The 17,320-nt window shown below is 51.8% G+C and overlaps 1 protein-coding gene across 1 annotated transcript in view; it reads left to right on the top strand.

The window, feature by feature from the left end:
* The first annotated feature begins 763 nt into the window (after positions 1-763).
* The window catches only part of NBEAL2 (neurobeachin like 2), a 177,130-nt gene continuing 160,573 nt past the window's right edge, over positions 764-17,320 (top strand). Inside the window, 1 exon segment of the mRNA XM_054016766.1 lies at positions 764-1,134. Coding sequence (XP_053872741.1) covers positions 1,084-1,134 — 51 coding nt within the window. The 5' untranslated portion in view covers positions 764-1,083.

Consider the following 17,320-nt stretch of genomic DNA (forward strand, 5'->3'; position numbering starts at 1 on the left):
GCACACATAACTGGGACCACCCCCATGCTTATAGCTAAGCACCCGCATGTTTGCGCCCTGCTAGAGATATTTATAAAAGGCCCATCTTGTGGTAGCCTAGGTGCTTCTAGCCAGATTTTTAAAAGGTATTTAGGCTCGTAGTGGGATTTGCAAGCAGGCCTAGATGCTTTTGAAAATCCCACGAGGTGCCTTCTAACATTCTTGCAGAAATCCAGCCCCTGGAGGCTTTACACACTAAGGCCGCCATCTGCAAATGTTTTTTAGCTTCTTTGGGGGGTGTCCCATCGAAACAGGCCGGGCCTGATGATCAGAAGGCTTTGAGCAGCCAGGAACCCAGCTGAATGGGAGCCGGGTGGGAGCTCGGTGCCTCCAAAAATCAAGGCACTGAATATCAGGGGCCACTTTTGAAACCCTTGGCCCAAAGGCCCATAACCCTTTGGATTCCCCCGGCCGCTGCCGTTCTCAGCCCGGTTTTAGGGGCTGTTCGTTGGTCCCAGGACCCCGCTGCACCTGTTGGAAGTCAAGCCACCGACTCCAGGGGGGCCCCTGCCCGCCTAAAGTCACCCACGTGTCTTTGCCAGCTCCATCCGCCGGGATGAATTGCCCGGCAGCCGCCCCCGGGCAGAGTTGCGCACCCCGCCTTTGCTAACCCAGCCCGATGGGCTGAACAAACACCCAGGGTGGGAGGGGAGAAGAGGCCGGCCGGGGCGTGTCCCGCTCCGCTTCCCCAGGCCGGGGGAGCGCAGCGCAGCGCAGCGCGCAGGCTGGGCGCGGGGCCAGGGCGCACCTGGGGGCGGCTCCCCATGCTCCGGCCCGGGGCTGTGCTCTAATCAGGCTCCAGCGGAGGAGGGGCCGAGCTCGGCCGCCAGGCGAGCCGCGCTGCCCCCCAGCAGCCATGGCGGAGGCGTAGCGAGCCAGCCGGCCAGCGGAGCGCGCACCGCCGGAGGAGGAGGAGGAGCGGGGCGCGGAAAGTTGCCCTGCCCGGGGCCATGCCCGCCGGGCGCACGGGCTGGGGGCCGGGCACAGCCAGCGGCAGCGGCCGGCGGAGATAGGGAGGGAGCCGGCGGGGGCGGCAGCAGCAGCATGGCTTCCAAGGAGCGGCTCTACGAGCTCTGGATGCTCTACTTCGCCAAGGTGGGTGTGGGTCGGGGGGCGCCTGCCACCAGCCCCCCTCCCGCTGCCTGGGGAGGGGCGCCTGCAAACACCCCCCCCCGCCCGTTTGTCCCGGGGGGGGCACCTGTCACACCTGCCCAGGGCGCACCTGTTAACTGCCCTCCTCTCCGGGGCGCGGCCGCACCCCGTGTCCCCCCCAAGCTCGCCCGGGATGGGCTCGGAGCAGGTGCCTGGGTGCCGGCTGCCTGGGTGCGCATCCCCCTGCCCCGAGCTCGCCTCCCCGGCCGCGGGGAGAATCCGCCCCCCTGCCCTGGAGGAGGAAGCTCCCCCCCGGCTTGGCAAGAGTTTGGTGCCGGTGCTTTGCTACCAGCGGGGCAGGCCCCCCAGCGCCACCCCCCGACTGGAGCAGGCAGCCCGGGGGGCCGTGGGAGCCGTTCGCTCACTTCCTGGGCGCTTGTTTGTTTGGCAGGATTATTGTGCCTCGGCTGCCGCTGGACTCCTGGCCCCTGTGCCGCAGGCCCTAGCAACTGTTACCTTGTGTGTGTGCAGGAGAGACGAGCTCCCGGTAACACAATAGCGCGGGGAAGTTTAGACACGGTCGGGTCAAGTGCCTGGGAAATCAGGCGTTGGCAAAGCCTTGCACGTGTGAGGTCCTTTGCAGGTGGAGCAGGAAGGAGGGTACCCTGGGGTTTAAAATCATATCGGATTAAAAGGAATCCCGGGGGGGGGGGGGGGGGTAACGTGCCTCAGTTAAATATCAGGGGGTAGCGTGTAAGTCTGTATCCACAAAAACAACCAGGAATCTGGTGGCACCTTAAAGACTAACAGATTTATTTGGGCATAAGCTTTCGTGGGTAAAAAAAACTCACTTCTTCAGTGCCACCGGATTCCTGGTTGTTTTTGTGCCTCAGTTATCAACTGCCATGGTGAACGCTGTTTGATGCTACACCTGCCTCTGACTCGCCTTGCCAATTGGTGTGGTTTTACCAGCACGCTTTGCTGTTGCTGTGTGTGAAAGACGCTAAGCAAACACAAGGGAAACTGGGTGGACACACAGTGCAGCCGGATACACAGGAAAACGGGGGAGGGAAATGTCCTAATCTCTCTTCAGTTATAGTCATGGTGCTTTTGACCAGAGTGAAACTTTTTCAAAGCAGGAGGCTTGCTTCTTGGGGATGATAAATGCAAAGTTTGAGTGTGTAGGTTGCAAGTAACCTGCTAAATTAAAAGGGGAATTTCTTAAAAAGATCTTAAATTCGCTATTTACATTTGTTTGCTTTTTGCACTTCACCCAGGCTAGACGATGAAACGTGGCTAACCAGTTTCACTGCTTTTTGCTAGCACTTCCCTTTGACTTTTTGTCTGCCGGGCACTATGCATCCTGGTTGTGCTTTGATAATGTTTGAGTTGCAAGTGCTCTACAGGAATACTTATTTGCTAAGCAGGTTCCTTTTTAGATTTTTTTTTTTTAAAAGATGAAATGTTTTTGTTGGTCTCTTGTTTTGTAAACATTCTTTTTCACAGTGCTGTCCAGATTTGAGCTGCTGATGTCCTTTTAAATGACATTGGGAGTAGGAGACACTGAAACTGTCTCTTTAAAATTAATTTTGATCTCTGCCTGTAGAACACTGTTTTGTAAAGAGGAGACAGGCATTGTATGCTCATGTCAACAAGAGGCATGTGGGTTATATTCTTGTTTAATGTCTGAGTCTTCCCAGAACTCTCTTGTTTTGGTACTAGCTGGCACTGATGATTACATCTGATGTGTGCCTTATTTTATTCTACTAGTGCAGCTCCAACAAGCACACCCGGCCCCTTACAGCAGAGATTTGTTTTAGTGCTGTAAATATGGCATCAGCTGGGGGAATTCCTCTTTTGTTCTGAAAAGGAAGTTTTCTCAGCTTATAGCATACTGATTAAGTCAGTTCAATGTCATGGGGGAACACGGGATAACAAACTGTCACTTCGTCATCCAAAGAAATCATTTGTAATGCAAAATCATATGGCCTTTGCCTTCCTCTGCCGCCTCTTGCTTTTCTAAAGGCGCAGCCTTGTATGGAATAAAAAGATTGAGTCAGTTGGGGAGATGAGAGCAGCAACAACGAAACATTCCCAGTTCTGAAATCGATTTTTTTCCAAAGGTAGAATTTAATCCTGAGTCCATTGACTGTAAAGAGGTAATTGTAGTGCACTAGCTGGATTCTTGGGGGAAAGTTACCACCCTCTAAACCTGAGAACTTGATGAACCAGAGCTAAGATTGGTGGTTCACTTGCACCCATCTGAACAGTTACGGTATAACAGCAGGATTGAAGCCTTCGTTCTGTAGCTGCCTTTCCCGTTGTGAGGATTGTTCTGTCTCTTCCTGCTGTGTTGAATCTTGTACTTGAACTGGAGTGAGAAGGTAAATTGACTGCTGGTAAGTGTGCGGGCTTAGGCTCGTCCCCGAGAACCAAAAGAGGGTGATGTGTGTATGTCGCAGAATGTCAGAGGGAGGGATATTACAGTTGACTTCAGTTTTTCTTAAAAAAACAAATACTCTCTCCCCCCTCCCCCCAAACCAACAACCTTTAAGAAATTAAAATGAGTAGAGATTCCCTGTGACAAGAGTTGCTTCCAAGCAAAAAATCACACTTAACATTCTGGAAGGATGCACAGAATGTCCTTTGTAAGCAAAGGGGAGTGGATGCTATCTCAAGAGACCAGGTAGTTATGAATCACAGAAGTGGGTGTGGTGTGGTGTGTGTGCGCGCTATTCAGAGTTATCTGACTGGGTACCTGATGGAGGAAGAGAGGAGGGAGATGGACAGAGAGGGAAGTGAATAAGTAAAGGCCTGGATGTCTGGGGACAGAGGGATGTATGGTACCTGTGCCTTACTGGGGAGATGTATTATGTTGGATCTTGTTGAGGAGTATCAATCTAGATTGTTGCAATGGCATCTTCTCCGTGATCAGCACCGATATCCCGTGGGGGTAGGATCTCTGCTTAACCGGGATATGTCACCATTACCCTGCAATGTGTTAATAGGCATTAACAGCTCTTCCTGCGGGCATCTGAGACCTCATGCTGGATAACAAGGAGAGCTGGAAACTGAATTTAAAATGCTATTTCTGTTTGCAGTGAAGGTGTCACTAATGTGCAAATACAACTCTTCAAGGGCTTGCAGGAGGCTATGCCATTGGTTATGTTAATACTGGATTTCTCTACACACAGTCTTCATACTTTACGGCATGACCTGCTATTTATGTAGACGAATACCTGCAATTGAAGTCTCTAAGAATGTCTGTACACCTGTGTCTGACCCCTTTGCCTGTTCCTACGATGTTTGCTACGTGAAAACACCAACTGCTCTTCTTGGGAGCATTGCTTTCCCCACCAGGAGTCCTCTGATCGTGAAGATTTACTCCAGCCACGGTGCCCTGTGAAAAATCCTCCTCTTAAATCTCTGGGGGCTGCTATTTTTGGCTAGGACTCTGGTCTGAACCTAATGCTAGGAATGTAGGCCAGTCAATGCAACAGCAGGCCCTGTCTTCTGCAAATTGCGTTTGAAAGGCAAAGACAAGAATCGTGCAGAGATATCGTTATCTCTCTTTTAACATCCTAATGGAATGCATGGCTTGCTCGCTTTGATCATCCGATTTGGGCTGAATATCAAATGCTGCACAGAAGTCCGTTTCTCTTGCATTGTCCTTCATTGATCAGAAAAATGTAAAATAAAATCCAGGGGGCTGGTTAGGAGGCTAGGGAGACAAAATCAACATGATGATGGAGATCAGCGAAGATGCCGTGTGTGTGTCTACTAACCCACCAGTAAATTGACTCTTTCCTGTTAAAGAATAATTAATGTTGCTGATGGCTTCTCAGCTTGTAAAAATGCCTTTGTTCGTGAGCTGTGTGAGTTCTTTAACAGATCATACTAAAGCCTTATTGAGCAGATGATGGATCTTCAGTGTTCTTATTAATCATCCTCACTCTCTGTTAAGTACATTAAGTACTGGGGAGCGAAAAATGATCACTTATGTTGTATCATGCCATTTAATTAAACACATCACTGCAGCGTAGTGAAATGGGACTAGAAGTAAGTGGCCTTTGGGGAGGATGGTGAGCTTCTTCCAGCTCGCTGACCACCTGACAAAAACCCAACTTCTGATGATCTGTAGTGACATGACTGATATTACAGTAGTGCCTAGAGGCATTGAGATCAGAGTCTCCATGGTGCAAGGCGCTGCACAGAAAGACAGTGCATCTCCATCTAAACAGAGAACATAAGAACAGCCATATTGGGTCAGCCCAAAGGTCCATCTAGCCCAGTATCCTGTCTTCCGACAGCAGCCAATGCCAGGTGCCCCAGAGGGAATGAACAGAACAGGGAATCACCAAGTGATCCATCCCCTGTCGCCCATTCCCAGCGGAAAGGAAGTATTAGCCTCATCTTTCGGCTGAGAAACTGAGGCATGGGTCACAGAGTCTGTGGTACAACCAGGAATAGAATCCAGATTTTCAGTCCCAGTCCAGTGTCTTAACCACAGGTCTGCCTTTACTCTAGGTGAGGAGAGGGCTCTGGCTTCATATAACAGCTTGCCCTATGAGTGCCTTGGAACTGGGCTAAGGCCTGCCTGTTTTGAAGAACTGTGGAGAACTTCCTTTTCCATTTAGAACTAGGTGTGTGGCCATCTCCATGCACCAGCTGGCCTGGAGGCTTATGGTGAGAAGAGGACATCCAAAGTGTCTCTTTGTGGGGCTGCTAGACCCTGGTGATGGACTAGAAGGCGTTGACTAGGACCCTAGAATGCCCCTGTGGCTCCCAGCTAGTCTGAGCGTCGGGAGTTGCTGAAAGCCTTGAGGTGCGCGGGGCTATGCAGCCTCCTTTTGAAAGAGGAAACCTTTCTGGAGCTGCAGGTCTCTCCGTGGCTCATGGCAGAACTCCACTCTTCCTTTTCACAGCCTGTTGCAGCCATTGGCAGCTCTTATTAAATGACTGCATGCGTGTACCTTCTGTTAACGTGGGCCAATCAAGTGTCCGATCAGCCAGGTCCGTCTGCTCCGGGTTTGTTTAGAACTTGGTAACCAGATCTTGCTTCTTTAAAGGAGTTTTCCTGCTGCTGTTGACACTGCAGGGCTGGGCTGGCTTTGTTCGTTTTCCCCACCCACCAAGGGAACTATGCAGCTTTGACGACAATACAGTGGACAGGCAGGCACAGACAAGCCTCGGCGTGCACAGTGTCTGGGGACGTCAGGCAGCTGGAGCGGGCTCAGGGGGTGACAACATCCTCAGCCGAGCCCTCTCCTCTGAATATCTTCAGAGCGTGTTTCTATTTTATCACGGCTCCCATTTCCCAGACACCCTCCCCTTCATCTAGGCCTCGTCTGCACGAGCATTTTCCTTCTGGTTTCCCATCTGTGCACTAGTGCAGCTCCCCGGCGGTAGCATGTGTAAAGGCGAACATGAACAAGGTGCTAGTGGTGTCTGGCAGTCTAACCGCGTCGCCTCGGCCAGCTCTGAGAAGTCTTAGGCCTCTACTACGTGGTTAGGTTGACATAAGCTGCCCTGCGTCAACTTAGCTGTGGAAGTGTCTTCGTTAACTTTGACTCCCACTGGCATAAGTGCCTCTCTACACCCATTTAGCAACACTGCCTCCCCGAGTGGCGGAGAGTCCCGCTCGATGTAGTTGGGTCGGCGCAGTGTCAGTGTAGATACCGCATTGCTTGCGTCGACTGTTCCCGGCTTTCAGGAGCTGTCCCGCAATGTCCCCCGCTGACAGAACAAGCGCTCCTGGCGAGGAGATGCACACCGCCGGCACAAGGAGCCGAGCGTGCGCGCGCACAAGCGATTTAATAACCGCGGTGGCTGTGTGCCGACGTACGTTAGGTCGACGTCATTGTGTAGCATAGACATGGCCTGAGTGTGGCACTGGTTAAAATTCAAGTGGCTTGTCTATTAGTAGTGGTGGTAATCATGTTTATCACAGCGGTGCTGAAGAACCAACCCAGATCGGGGCTGCAGACACAGGGTGGGGGAAGGGGTAGAACACACTAGTGACAAATGGCATGCTAGTTCTGAGATTTCTTTGGGTGGGTTTAGTTAGGGGAAAGAGGGAGAAATCAACTACATGGGAAGGGGGTGAGGATGACAGGGCAGAGGATGACAGGGCAGAGGAGAAGGGGCTAAGAGGCAAGGCCTGGATTGAAGCTGAGGTGGTACAAACAGGTAATCGGCACAAGGCAAAGTCAGTCCAGTCAAAGCTGTAGAAAGTTCTCTGAAGGTCCCTTCTCTGTCTGCTTCTGCAGCTGTTCCTTCCAGCTGGGCCTTCCTGCCCTTTTTTCCTTAAGTCTGCATGGTTTGGGGGGGGGAGGGAGGATCAGGGGGGTTGATCTGCCCAACACGGTCCTGGGTCTGAGAGGCGTGACCCTGGCTAGGCCCCTCCTTACCCCTTCTCCTAGTGCAGCAGTGTCTGTGTCAGCAACTTGTGTAGCTGCTCCTACTGGCTGGAGTTGCTGGCTTGTTCCTCTTCTGTTAGTGGAGGTGCAGCTGTGTGATGTCAGTTAGAAGCCAGCAGAGACCAGCCTTAGTGGCCTTAGGGCTGGTCCATCCTGGGAACGGACATGGGCATCGCTACATCTCTCGGGGGGAGGGGTGAAAAATATACTCTTCCCCCCTCCCCCCGTGACATAGCGGTACTGACCGATGGAAGAATTCTTCCAAGCTACCCCCTCTCGGGGCGGTGGATTAACTGCAGTCATGGGAGAAGCCCTCCCAGGGCTGTCGTGCGGGTCTACACGGATGTGCTGCAGCGGCACAACTGTAGTGTGTTGTGCATAAACATACCTGTAAGCTCTGGCCAGCTTGTTGCAGGTGTTCCCAGCATCGCTGTCTTTGCTGGGCTAAGAGAACTGGAGAGCGTCCTGGGTTGGGTGCAGGTGTCTTGTGCTTGCTCTTTGGAAGGGATCCTTGCTTCAAAGAACCCTTACTTGGTAACCTTTCCCTTGCCTGGAGGGTACGGAAACGTACGGCTGCAGCTGTAGCAGCAGCAGCCCCGTCGGCAAACCGTCAAGATGAATTGCAGCTCAAAACCACAGTTTTACTTCAGTGCTTCCTTAGGCCTTTCTCCCACCATCAGCAATCCCCCTTCATGTACGCAAAATAGTCCCCGAGCCTGGCTTTCCTCTCTTGGTTGCAGGCTTTAGGTCCAGCTCTCTGGAGGACCTGTCTAGTGATGTCAACAGGTGGGAGTTGAGCTACAGCTCTTCTTGCTCTGGGGGAGTGGAGAGGAGATGCAGATTCTTGTGCCGTCTCCTGGGATCTCCTCACCGCCCCTGGGCCTGGAGCTCAGGTTTCTGTTACTTGAGGCCGCCCCAGGTCCTTCCAGGTGAAGAGGGACGCAAGCACCCGGGACGAAGTGCGTGCGTCGTACAGATATGCCAAGGCTCCTTCAAACAACACTGGATCTCGTGTCCTGTGTTGCGAAGGACTGGATTGCTGCCGTGGCTGGCGCTGAAAAAGGAAGCGCTCCAGAGGCTCCGGTTTGTACGGACAGTGCCGAATGCGCTGTGCCTGCCGCTGAACGTGCTCTGCTAGTGCCGTGGGGTCTCTGCAAGGCTACCCGAGATGATGGTAGCAACTAAAGCAAGCAGTGTACGGAGGACTTAGCACATGTGAATTACATTTTGTCCCTTTTACAGGTCCCCTCATGCCGTCAAACTAGCGTAAAGGGGCTCTTGCCGTAAGTCCTGGTCTAAACTTACGGCTTGTGCTGTAAGCGTGGTTAGACAAATACTGCACCTGTCCAGCAAGGTGGGTGTGTTTTAGTAAGTGCCCTTCTTGTAACTGGTTTCTATGTACAGCTGCTCTGTAACTCCGCAAACATCATCGGGTTTTGTAAGCCATCACCACTGTCTCTCATCTGTTGATGAAATGCCATTTAGTGTTGCCTGACTTGCTTTGTTTTGATCACTCTGTAAGTCTATTTAATCAGATTCATTGCCTTTGGTACCGCTTGCGTTATTTTCCAGACTTACTTAATGTCTGAGAATTGCAGCTCCATCAGCTAGGATCTTGCCCGAAATGCTGTGTATTTTAAGTCCGTGATGAATGCCTCATTTGAATAATGAACTAATCAAAGTTCGTTTAGTCTTGGGTTACTCCCCAGTGGACAATTGTCCACATACCAGGGAAAAAAAGTCTCACAACTGGCATTAATTGGCTCCTTGTCAATCTTAACAGAGACCATTCTCTAGGCCCATTTAGCCCTCAAGTTCCCCCCTAGGTCAGGATGGAAGTACAGTAGAACCCCGTTTAACGAGCCTCCATTATCTGGCTCTCCGTATTTACCGAATCACTAGCCACCTGGGGCTGACAGCAGCTGGGGGCTCCGGCTGTCAGCCCCCAGGCAACTGGGGGCTCCAGGTTTTCGGTTATCTGATCTGACTGCAGTCCCAATTAGGTCTGATATTTGGGGTCCCAATGTGCAGTGGTTCTGAAGCTTGCAGATTAGCAGCCTATGATGAACTTGGGCTGCAGATCTGTCTAGGCATATATCTAACTCCTCCTCATGTGGTGGTCTCCATCAGCACTGGATGCGTATGTCTCAGATCCTTCCAAGAAAGACTCGTCAAGTACCGAACCAAAGAGTTGAAAACTTCTCTCTCAGGTGTAGTTCTTAAAAAAGCTTTACAATGTAAGGGAATTGTACCATAATGGCTACAGGCAGGCTTTGAATGAACAGATTTAGCACGAAAATGTAGCATAAAAATCCAGTGGGGATTTTGCACACTTTGCTTGTCTCAATTATGCTCCCTCTGAATACTGACAGCTACTGCATGATATTTGGATCAATAACAGAACTGCTTCCCCGTTTTTTTGTGCACTAGGAATACAGCAGGATCCCTATTTTAGGAACTAATTGGAGATTGAGGTGCTAACAACATGAAATTGAACATCGCAAAATTGCAGTGGGTACAGTGCACAGGTTCATTTATTGCTCAATGACAGAGTACATAGCAAATAGTTACACATGTGTAGTGTCTGGTTAGTTTTCGCTGCCAAACTGCTCAGTCTGTTCAAACCAGTACAGCTGCTTGAAAGTTGGCTGAAGGATTGAAGTCCCATTGGGTGGCAGAAAAATGGTTCATATGATGGGTCATTCATTAATTGCTGTTTGTAAAATCGGGGTTCTGCTGTCTAGGTTACTATGTCATTGGCAAAGCAAGTGGCGTATGAAAACAAAGATTTGACTAGAAGAGACTTGTGGGAATTAGCAGAGATTTTGGGGGTGGGGGGTGGCGGGGGAGTGGAACGGGGCTGGCTGTTGCCAGCAAGTGACTGCAGCGTGTAGCCACATCTGCAGAGTTAAAGGTGACCCTTAATCAGGAAATGGAACAATGTTTTTTGCCTTTTCTCTACCTAAGGGTTTTCTTTACTACTGGTGAGGACGTGCTGCGCACGTAAATGGCATCATCGTGTAATGAAGCCCGTAGTTGACTTTATGGACGTTTGTTTCTCTTACCTGGTTATTTTTAGTTGTATTGCAGTAGAGATCCAAACTGAACTGTGGCCTCCTGTTAGGTGCAGTATTTAGATGTTGTACACTCTTCAGGTCTGTTCCTTAGACCTTGTCTGACCACGCAAGTCACTGCTCTAACAATGCCACCATACTGTGTCTAGGAAGGTCTGGCTAGTGTCTGGACAGCACCTAGCGCAATGGGGTTCTGGTCCATGACGAGGGCTGCCGGGAGCTCTACGATAGGAATAACGCAGCTGCGGACAAAAGAATGGGAGCCTGCCATACCAGCCCGAGACTGGGAAATGAGGCACAGAAACGAAATGACTTGGCCTGTGTCCGGGTAGGTGAGCCGGGCAAAGCTTGGAATAGAACCGAACTCAGCGCCTTAGCAATAAACTCCTTCCACCGTTCACACTCGCAGCCCATTTGTTTTTCAGGGAAGAGAGGACAGTTGCTAGTGCCTGGGAGCCTGGTGATCCCTACTGTGAAATGACGTGAGGTGGCTGGGGATCCTTCGTGGCTTGTTGCGTTTTTTGGTACACGGAAACCACCGTGACTTTTCTGCCTGGCTGCCGCCATGGCTGCCGTGTCGGCCATCTGCCCATGGTGGTGCACATACAGAGAGGTAACCTGTGTGTGCGCGCGCGACGCTGTCTGTGCTGTAAATACTAGGGTTGTCCCCTTCTCCTGAGCGACGGGGTGCCAGCTCTCTCTAGCGTCCTGCTTCAGAGACGCGCTCCGCCTGCGTCTTTAGATGAGAGCCCCGTGGATGCTGACTGTCCTTGGGACTGCTTCTCTGGGGGCAGAGCATTATCAGTCCATTGAGCGAGCGCTTCTCCAGCTTTCTAACATCCGCTTTGCTCCAGTCAGGGTGAGGGTAATTAACCACTGGAGCAACTTACTGAGTGCTGTGGTGGATTCCCTGTCACGGAAGCCTTTCAGTCCAGGCTGGCTTCCTTTCTTAAAAACCTGCTCCATCTCGACCTCAAGAGATGGGCCTGCTGCCGGAAAGGCTGGGTGAAATCCTCGGGCCTGGGTTAGACAGCAGGTCAGACTAGATGATCGTAATGGTCCCTGCTGGTCTTAACAGCTGTGAATGTTGAAATGCAGGGTTATCTAGCCACACATTTGTATTCCAGTACTTCCACCTAATGGTTTAGCTGAGATTGGGTTCCCCCTTGTTCTGGCCGCTGTACAGACACATTGAGACAATCCCTGCCCCAAAGGAACTTACTCTGACTAGACAAGGCAGGCAAAGGGAGGATTGTAATCCCCATTTTATAGATGGGGAGACTGAGACCCAGAGGTCAAGGATTTAATCCTGCAGAGGGCTGGGCACACGGCGCCTGATCCAGCATTGGACTTTAGCCCATGCATGTCTCTCGAGCGTTCGACTAGTCAAGGGGAGTGAACACGTGCTTTGTGGGGTCAGAGCCAGAGCATGTTACAGCATCGAGCCCTAGGTGACCTGGCTCAAGGCCACCCAGGAAGTTTGTAGCAGAGCTGGGACTTGAACCCAGATCTCCTGAGTCCCAGTCCAGTGCCCAAACTCCACGGGGGCCCTTCCCCTGAAGTCCATGCTACCTAGAGTTTATGTAGGCGTCGGCTCTCTGAAGTTCCGCTTCTCCAGGAAGGTCATCCATGCTGAAAACCAGGAAGCTAGTTTTAGGGGCAAGACTGAATCCCTGAGTTGTCTGCTGCTGACTCTCTTGCCCTTCGTGTTTTTGATGATGCTCAAGTCGTCTCTGCTTCCTGTCCCTCGGTCTTTCCTGCCACCGCTCTGATAACGATACTGGGGAATTGGTCTCCTCCTCCAGAAGTTCCTGTCTGTCCCCAGTAGCTTTCTAGGAACGGGCCTTGTGACAAAACACTAGGGAAACAGCCAGGAGAGAACGCTTAATACCGCAAATAGCAGCGAGGCAGAGGACTTGCTCTGCGCTCCCAGTGAAACGGATGCGAAGCAGGCCTGGCTTATAAGTGGTTTTAAGCAGCTGCCCCTGTTGCAGGACACTCTAGCACTGTCCGGGTCATGGGAAGACTAACAGATCCAAGGCTGGCTTGGCTGGACCGTACGGTGTTATGGGACCAGGGCGTCAAGCGCTGTGTAAAGGCCTGTAGGGAAACAACTAACTGGCGTGGTGGTGACAGTACAGCATTAGGCTCTTGTAGCCTGTACAGGCTGAGGAGGTGAGCGATTGTCCAAGTGGTGTGGCAGTGATGGGGTATTAAGAAGAGCTCGGCTTTATAAAAAGGTCCCAGCGGTGGTGTCTGCCAGATTGACAGTCAAGCTCCCAAGAAAGATCCTTGAGAAATGTGGCAGAAGACCAGGCCCTAGAGAAAAGGCTGCCTGGCCCAATCTCCTCCTGGTCCTCATGAGATGGCCTAGTGCAGTGGTCCCCAATGCGATGCCCGCAGGCGCCATGGCTCCCGCCGGGGCATCTACGTGCGCCCGTGTACTGGCCAGCGGACGAGCATCCGCCGACAAGCAGCGTCATCCAGAGGCGTTGCCGAAAATCGGCAGCATTTCGGCGGCGACACCTCTGGATGACGCTGCTTGTCAGCGGCATTTTGGTGGCGACGCCCATTGACATTGCTGCTTCTCGGCGGCATTTCGGCGGATGCTCGTCCACTGGCTCGTCCGCGGTGGCTCGTCGTCTGGCGCCCGCCCGACGAAAAAGGTTGGGGACGTCTGGCCTCGTGGGACCTGCTGTGGCACCCTTCTTCCCAACCCGCCTCCCCTGTTCGTGTGACGGGCTCCTCAGCCCGGGCAGTGGCTCTGCACCATGCCCGCCAGCCCACTCTGTATCGCCAGACGGGGACACAAAACATCAGACTGGAGGCTCTCCTGCTTGGTTTCTAGCCTGGGCCCCTGAGTTCACCCCTTAGGTGCCAGGTCGGGCTGGAACTCTGCATCCCGTCTTGGTGCTGAGGGCTGGAGCAGGCTAGGTCGGGGGACGCCAGCGGGGCAGGAGAAGAACAAAGGTGATGGTAAGCTCTCTGGGACAAGCTGTCGTATCCTTACATTTGTACAGTGCCTATAGCAAGGAGGCATTGGCTGGCACCTCTGGTCCCCTCCGCGATGCTAATGGGAAGAGAAGCGTCTGTCCTGGGAACGTTTTGGTTCCTGCCCCACTGAATGGGTCCAGATCCCAGCCTCCCGCTGGTGGGGGCAGTCAGAAGGGGTATACGGCAGTGCTGTTGTTCCAGGCCCGATAAGCGACCCGGCGTCAGGCCTGTGAGCCAAATTCTATATCAGGCGGTGTCACAGCAGCACGTGAACGGGCAGATCCTGCTCCCCGGGGCGGAGGGGCTCGGCCATTGGAGTGAAACAGATGGGCATCTAAAATGGCAGCTCTTAAATGTCATGTGCCACCGGTGTTGGAAATCACCGGCCACCTGCGATGTCGGATTATCACTGGGCTGCACTTGATGGCCACGGGAACTGCATGGGAGTAGTGGGTCTAGAATTCACATCCTCCTGTTCGAAAAGCCCAGCTCCCTGCCACTTGAGCTAAAGCATAATTGCTGTTGGTGTAAGGCCCCTGGCACGCAACTGATCAGTGCTGCTTCCATCCAGCAACGGGCAATGCTGAGACACTCGCCAACTCGTTACAGTGTCGACACCTCATTAGACATTGCAGGTCAGAGCCCACGGGTGGATTGACTTCAAATTGCTGGCTTCAATCAGCAAGTCGGAAACCTTGATTTAAATCATGCCGTTAATCTGGTTTTGCGTTTGTACTTTATTTTCCTAAAGAGGTGTTGATTCTCATTTGGTTGGTGACATGTGAATTTGGAATTACATATAGCTTTTACGCTGAATTTGGTACTCTGACTGGCTAAACAGGAGGATACGCTGGAGATCTATACACATTTAAGCAGTTACGTAGCTTCATTTGTTTGTCCAGGTTCTTAATTTTTACATTTATGATGTTTAGAAAATGGCAAATGACCCTTCCTGTTTACTAGATTTTTACTAGTGACTTGTGTCAAGCTGCATTTGGATGGAAACTGGAATTCAGGTAAACACATGGCATTTTAAAACGGTCTTAAATGTGCTGGATACATAATAGGGTTTATCCAAACATTTTGCATTTGAAGCTGATTATTAAAGGAAATATCCGTAGCTAGTGAATTGAACAGGGTGTTTCTGGTCATATGTCCAGTAAGGTTTTAGCTCTAATAGATCTCATCTTTACACCTTGTTTTTAGTCCTAGATTGGAAGAGGAAAACAAGCTTTCCTGCTTTAATTCCCAATTGGTTTTTAGTTCTTTCAGAGTTCAATCATTTAACGGAACTAGCCGACTTAAACGGAAATGAAGAAAATATTCCATCTGTACCCACCGAAGAGGCTACTGCTGTCAAAAGTTGATTTAGTCCTTCAGCAAACTCTGGGTCCATCGGTTTAGCTAGCGACTTCCACCAGTTGGATGGCTTGACTTTTTCATGTCCTCCTTGAATATTTCAGATGGGCCTTAATATTGTTTCCCTTCTATTACCCAAGTGGCTAGCCAAAGTTTTGGGCCCTGGAGATGTTCTAGTTAGGAAGAGAAATTGGTGATAGTTGGGTATTTCTTTGCAATCTTCTTTATTTACAAGGAATGTACAAACTCCCGTGTCTCTGAATATGGAGGGAATCAGATAGCAGGAAAACCGCTGCTTTTGCGCTCAGCACCACGAGCAGCCTACGCCCCTCGCTCAGAAACCTCTCGGCAGGTTTCTTCCAGGGTCAGACGCCTGGCTTTCAGCTGCTCCTTCAGGCTGTCTGTTTCTCTTCTGTCCTCTGCGTTTTGCCTTCCCTCACTCAGATCCCCACCCAAAACAATCCTCAGCAAAAGTTCCTGGCCCAGTTCACAGTCCTTTGTCTTAGATGGGGGCTTAACTGTACGTTTACATTAATTTAATTGCCGTGAGGATGTAACTCAACCCATAACAAGGTTTCATCCCATTCAGAACGGCGTTGAGTGCCACATTTTAAAAACGTAGAGGTTTTCTTTTAAAAAGAAAAATAGGGGTTTAAACTGAAATAAAATCCACCTGTCTTGATAAATCCTCAATCTTCACCCATCCAGGAAACCATCAACCTAAACTGTGGTCCCCCTTTCTCCCACTCCTGGTAACTGTCCCCATTACAATGAGCCGCCGGTGGATCCCTTTGGCTTGCTAAGCTGTACCAGGGCAGCTGCTTGCATGGAGATAGCAATAGTCCCGCTCTACAGCCAGCTGAAGGACAGGGGGTAACCATCCTGGGTGGTAGTGTTTGCCTGGGACTAGCTCGCTGAGTCTGCAGCACAAATATTAGTGGAAAGGTTCTAATGTCCCCAGGAAAGACCCACGGACCATGTCATTCCCCTATAAACACTCCAGCCGTTAACTAAACCCATGGGTGATGGATCGTGGCCTTTGCTATCCTCGCCGTAAGCGCTAAGGGTGACTGCTTTGGACACTCACATCTGCACGTTGGCATGGCGTTGCCTCTCCCCTGCCCGCCCAGACTTACCGAGAAACGTGCTACACACCCTCCCGAGTGCCTGCCTGGCTCTCCCCCTCAGAGTGCCCTCCAGCCTGCTTTGTGCGATGGGCAGACTTCCTGGAGTGCCAGCTAGAATCCCCGCTGCGCACCCAGGGGGCTGCAGCCCTGTCTTGACTCCCTAAATGAGGCTCCAGGTGCGGCCGTGATAGCAGAGCAGAGGCACCCCCGGTATGTTAATTAAAATGAAGTAACCCCTGCCCCTTCGTTCTGCTCATTGGAGCGCCGTGGATGGGCAAGCAGCGGGCATGCTTGTCTGTAGTGTTTGACCCTTCCTTTGGGGAACAGTATCTCAAGACTGGAATAGGGCAGTCTGTCCCTTTAAGGGCTGTGGGTGCTTGGGGTGCGGCCCCTTTAAGAACCAGTGTTTGGAGCTGGTAGACTGGGGAGAGGATCCGACCCAGCTGGAAATATTGTTGGGGGAGGACAAGTGACCAAGTCCCATGGCTGCCTGCTGGGCATGGGGAAGGAGTGCTCCCAGCTCAGGGAAGGGCAGGTCTGGAAACAGGAGGTAGTTCTTGTGATTCAGCCCGAGTGGTGGTCTGGTAGACCTGGAGAGCAGGGCGGCCTGCCAGGGCCCCGGGGTGATGGGAAAGGAGCCGGCTTACCTGCCAGGCGTAAGTGAAACTGTTCCGCTCTGGGGGATGATAAAGCAGGGGGCTGGGAGCACTGCCCCAGGGTGGTTACTGACCCACTGGCTGATGAACGAGGACCACCAGCTCACCAAGATGTTAAACCAGGGCTGCCTTTGCTGTGCGTGGGGATGTGCAACTCCCATTGCTTCCACTCTTGCAGTGGTCGGGAGCCAGAATTCCTTCGCGTGGGGCTCCCTTTTTGGGGGCGGTGCATGGGTTGGCTGCCCCGGGGTATCTGCCACAGGGTGGCTGTACCTAGAACTCGTAAAGGGATGAAGGATGCCGTGGGCGTAACTTTATCAGTGAAGTGACACCAGCCCTCAAAACTTCATCCGCTTAGACACAAATTTCCTAACTCCGTCCAGCAGCCCACGGTGGCCCACGGCTGCAGCTCCTAGGTGCTGCTGCAACACATGGAAAGGCACCATCCAAAATGCAGCTGTTGGATTAGTAACCTGGGGAGAAGAGGGCCCAGCCCCCTAGACAAGGACATTCCATACAGGTGAAGAATAAGTGGGTGTGCACCGGTGTACACCTGCTTT

The sequence above is a fragment of the Malaclemys terrapin genome, chromosome 2 (assembly GCF_027887155.1).
Source record: "Malaclemys terrapin pileata isolate rMalTer1 chromosome 2, rMalTer1.hap1, whole genome shotgun sequence".
Taxonomy (NCBI): domain Eukaryota; kingdom Metazoa; phylum Chordata; order Testudines; family Emydidae; genus Malaclemys; species Malaclemys terrapin.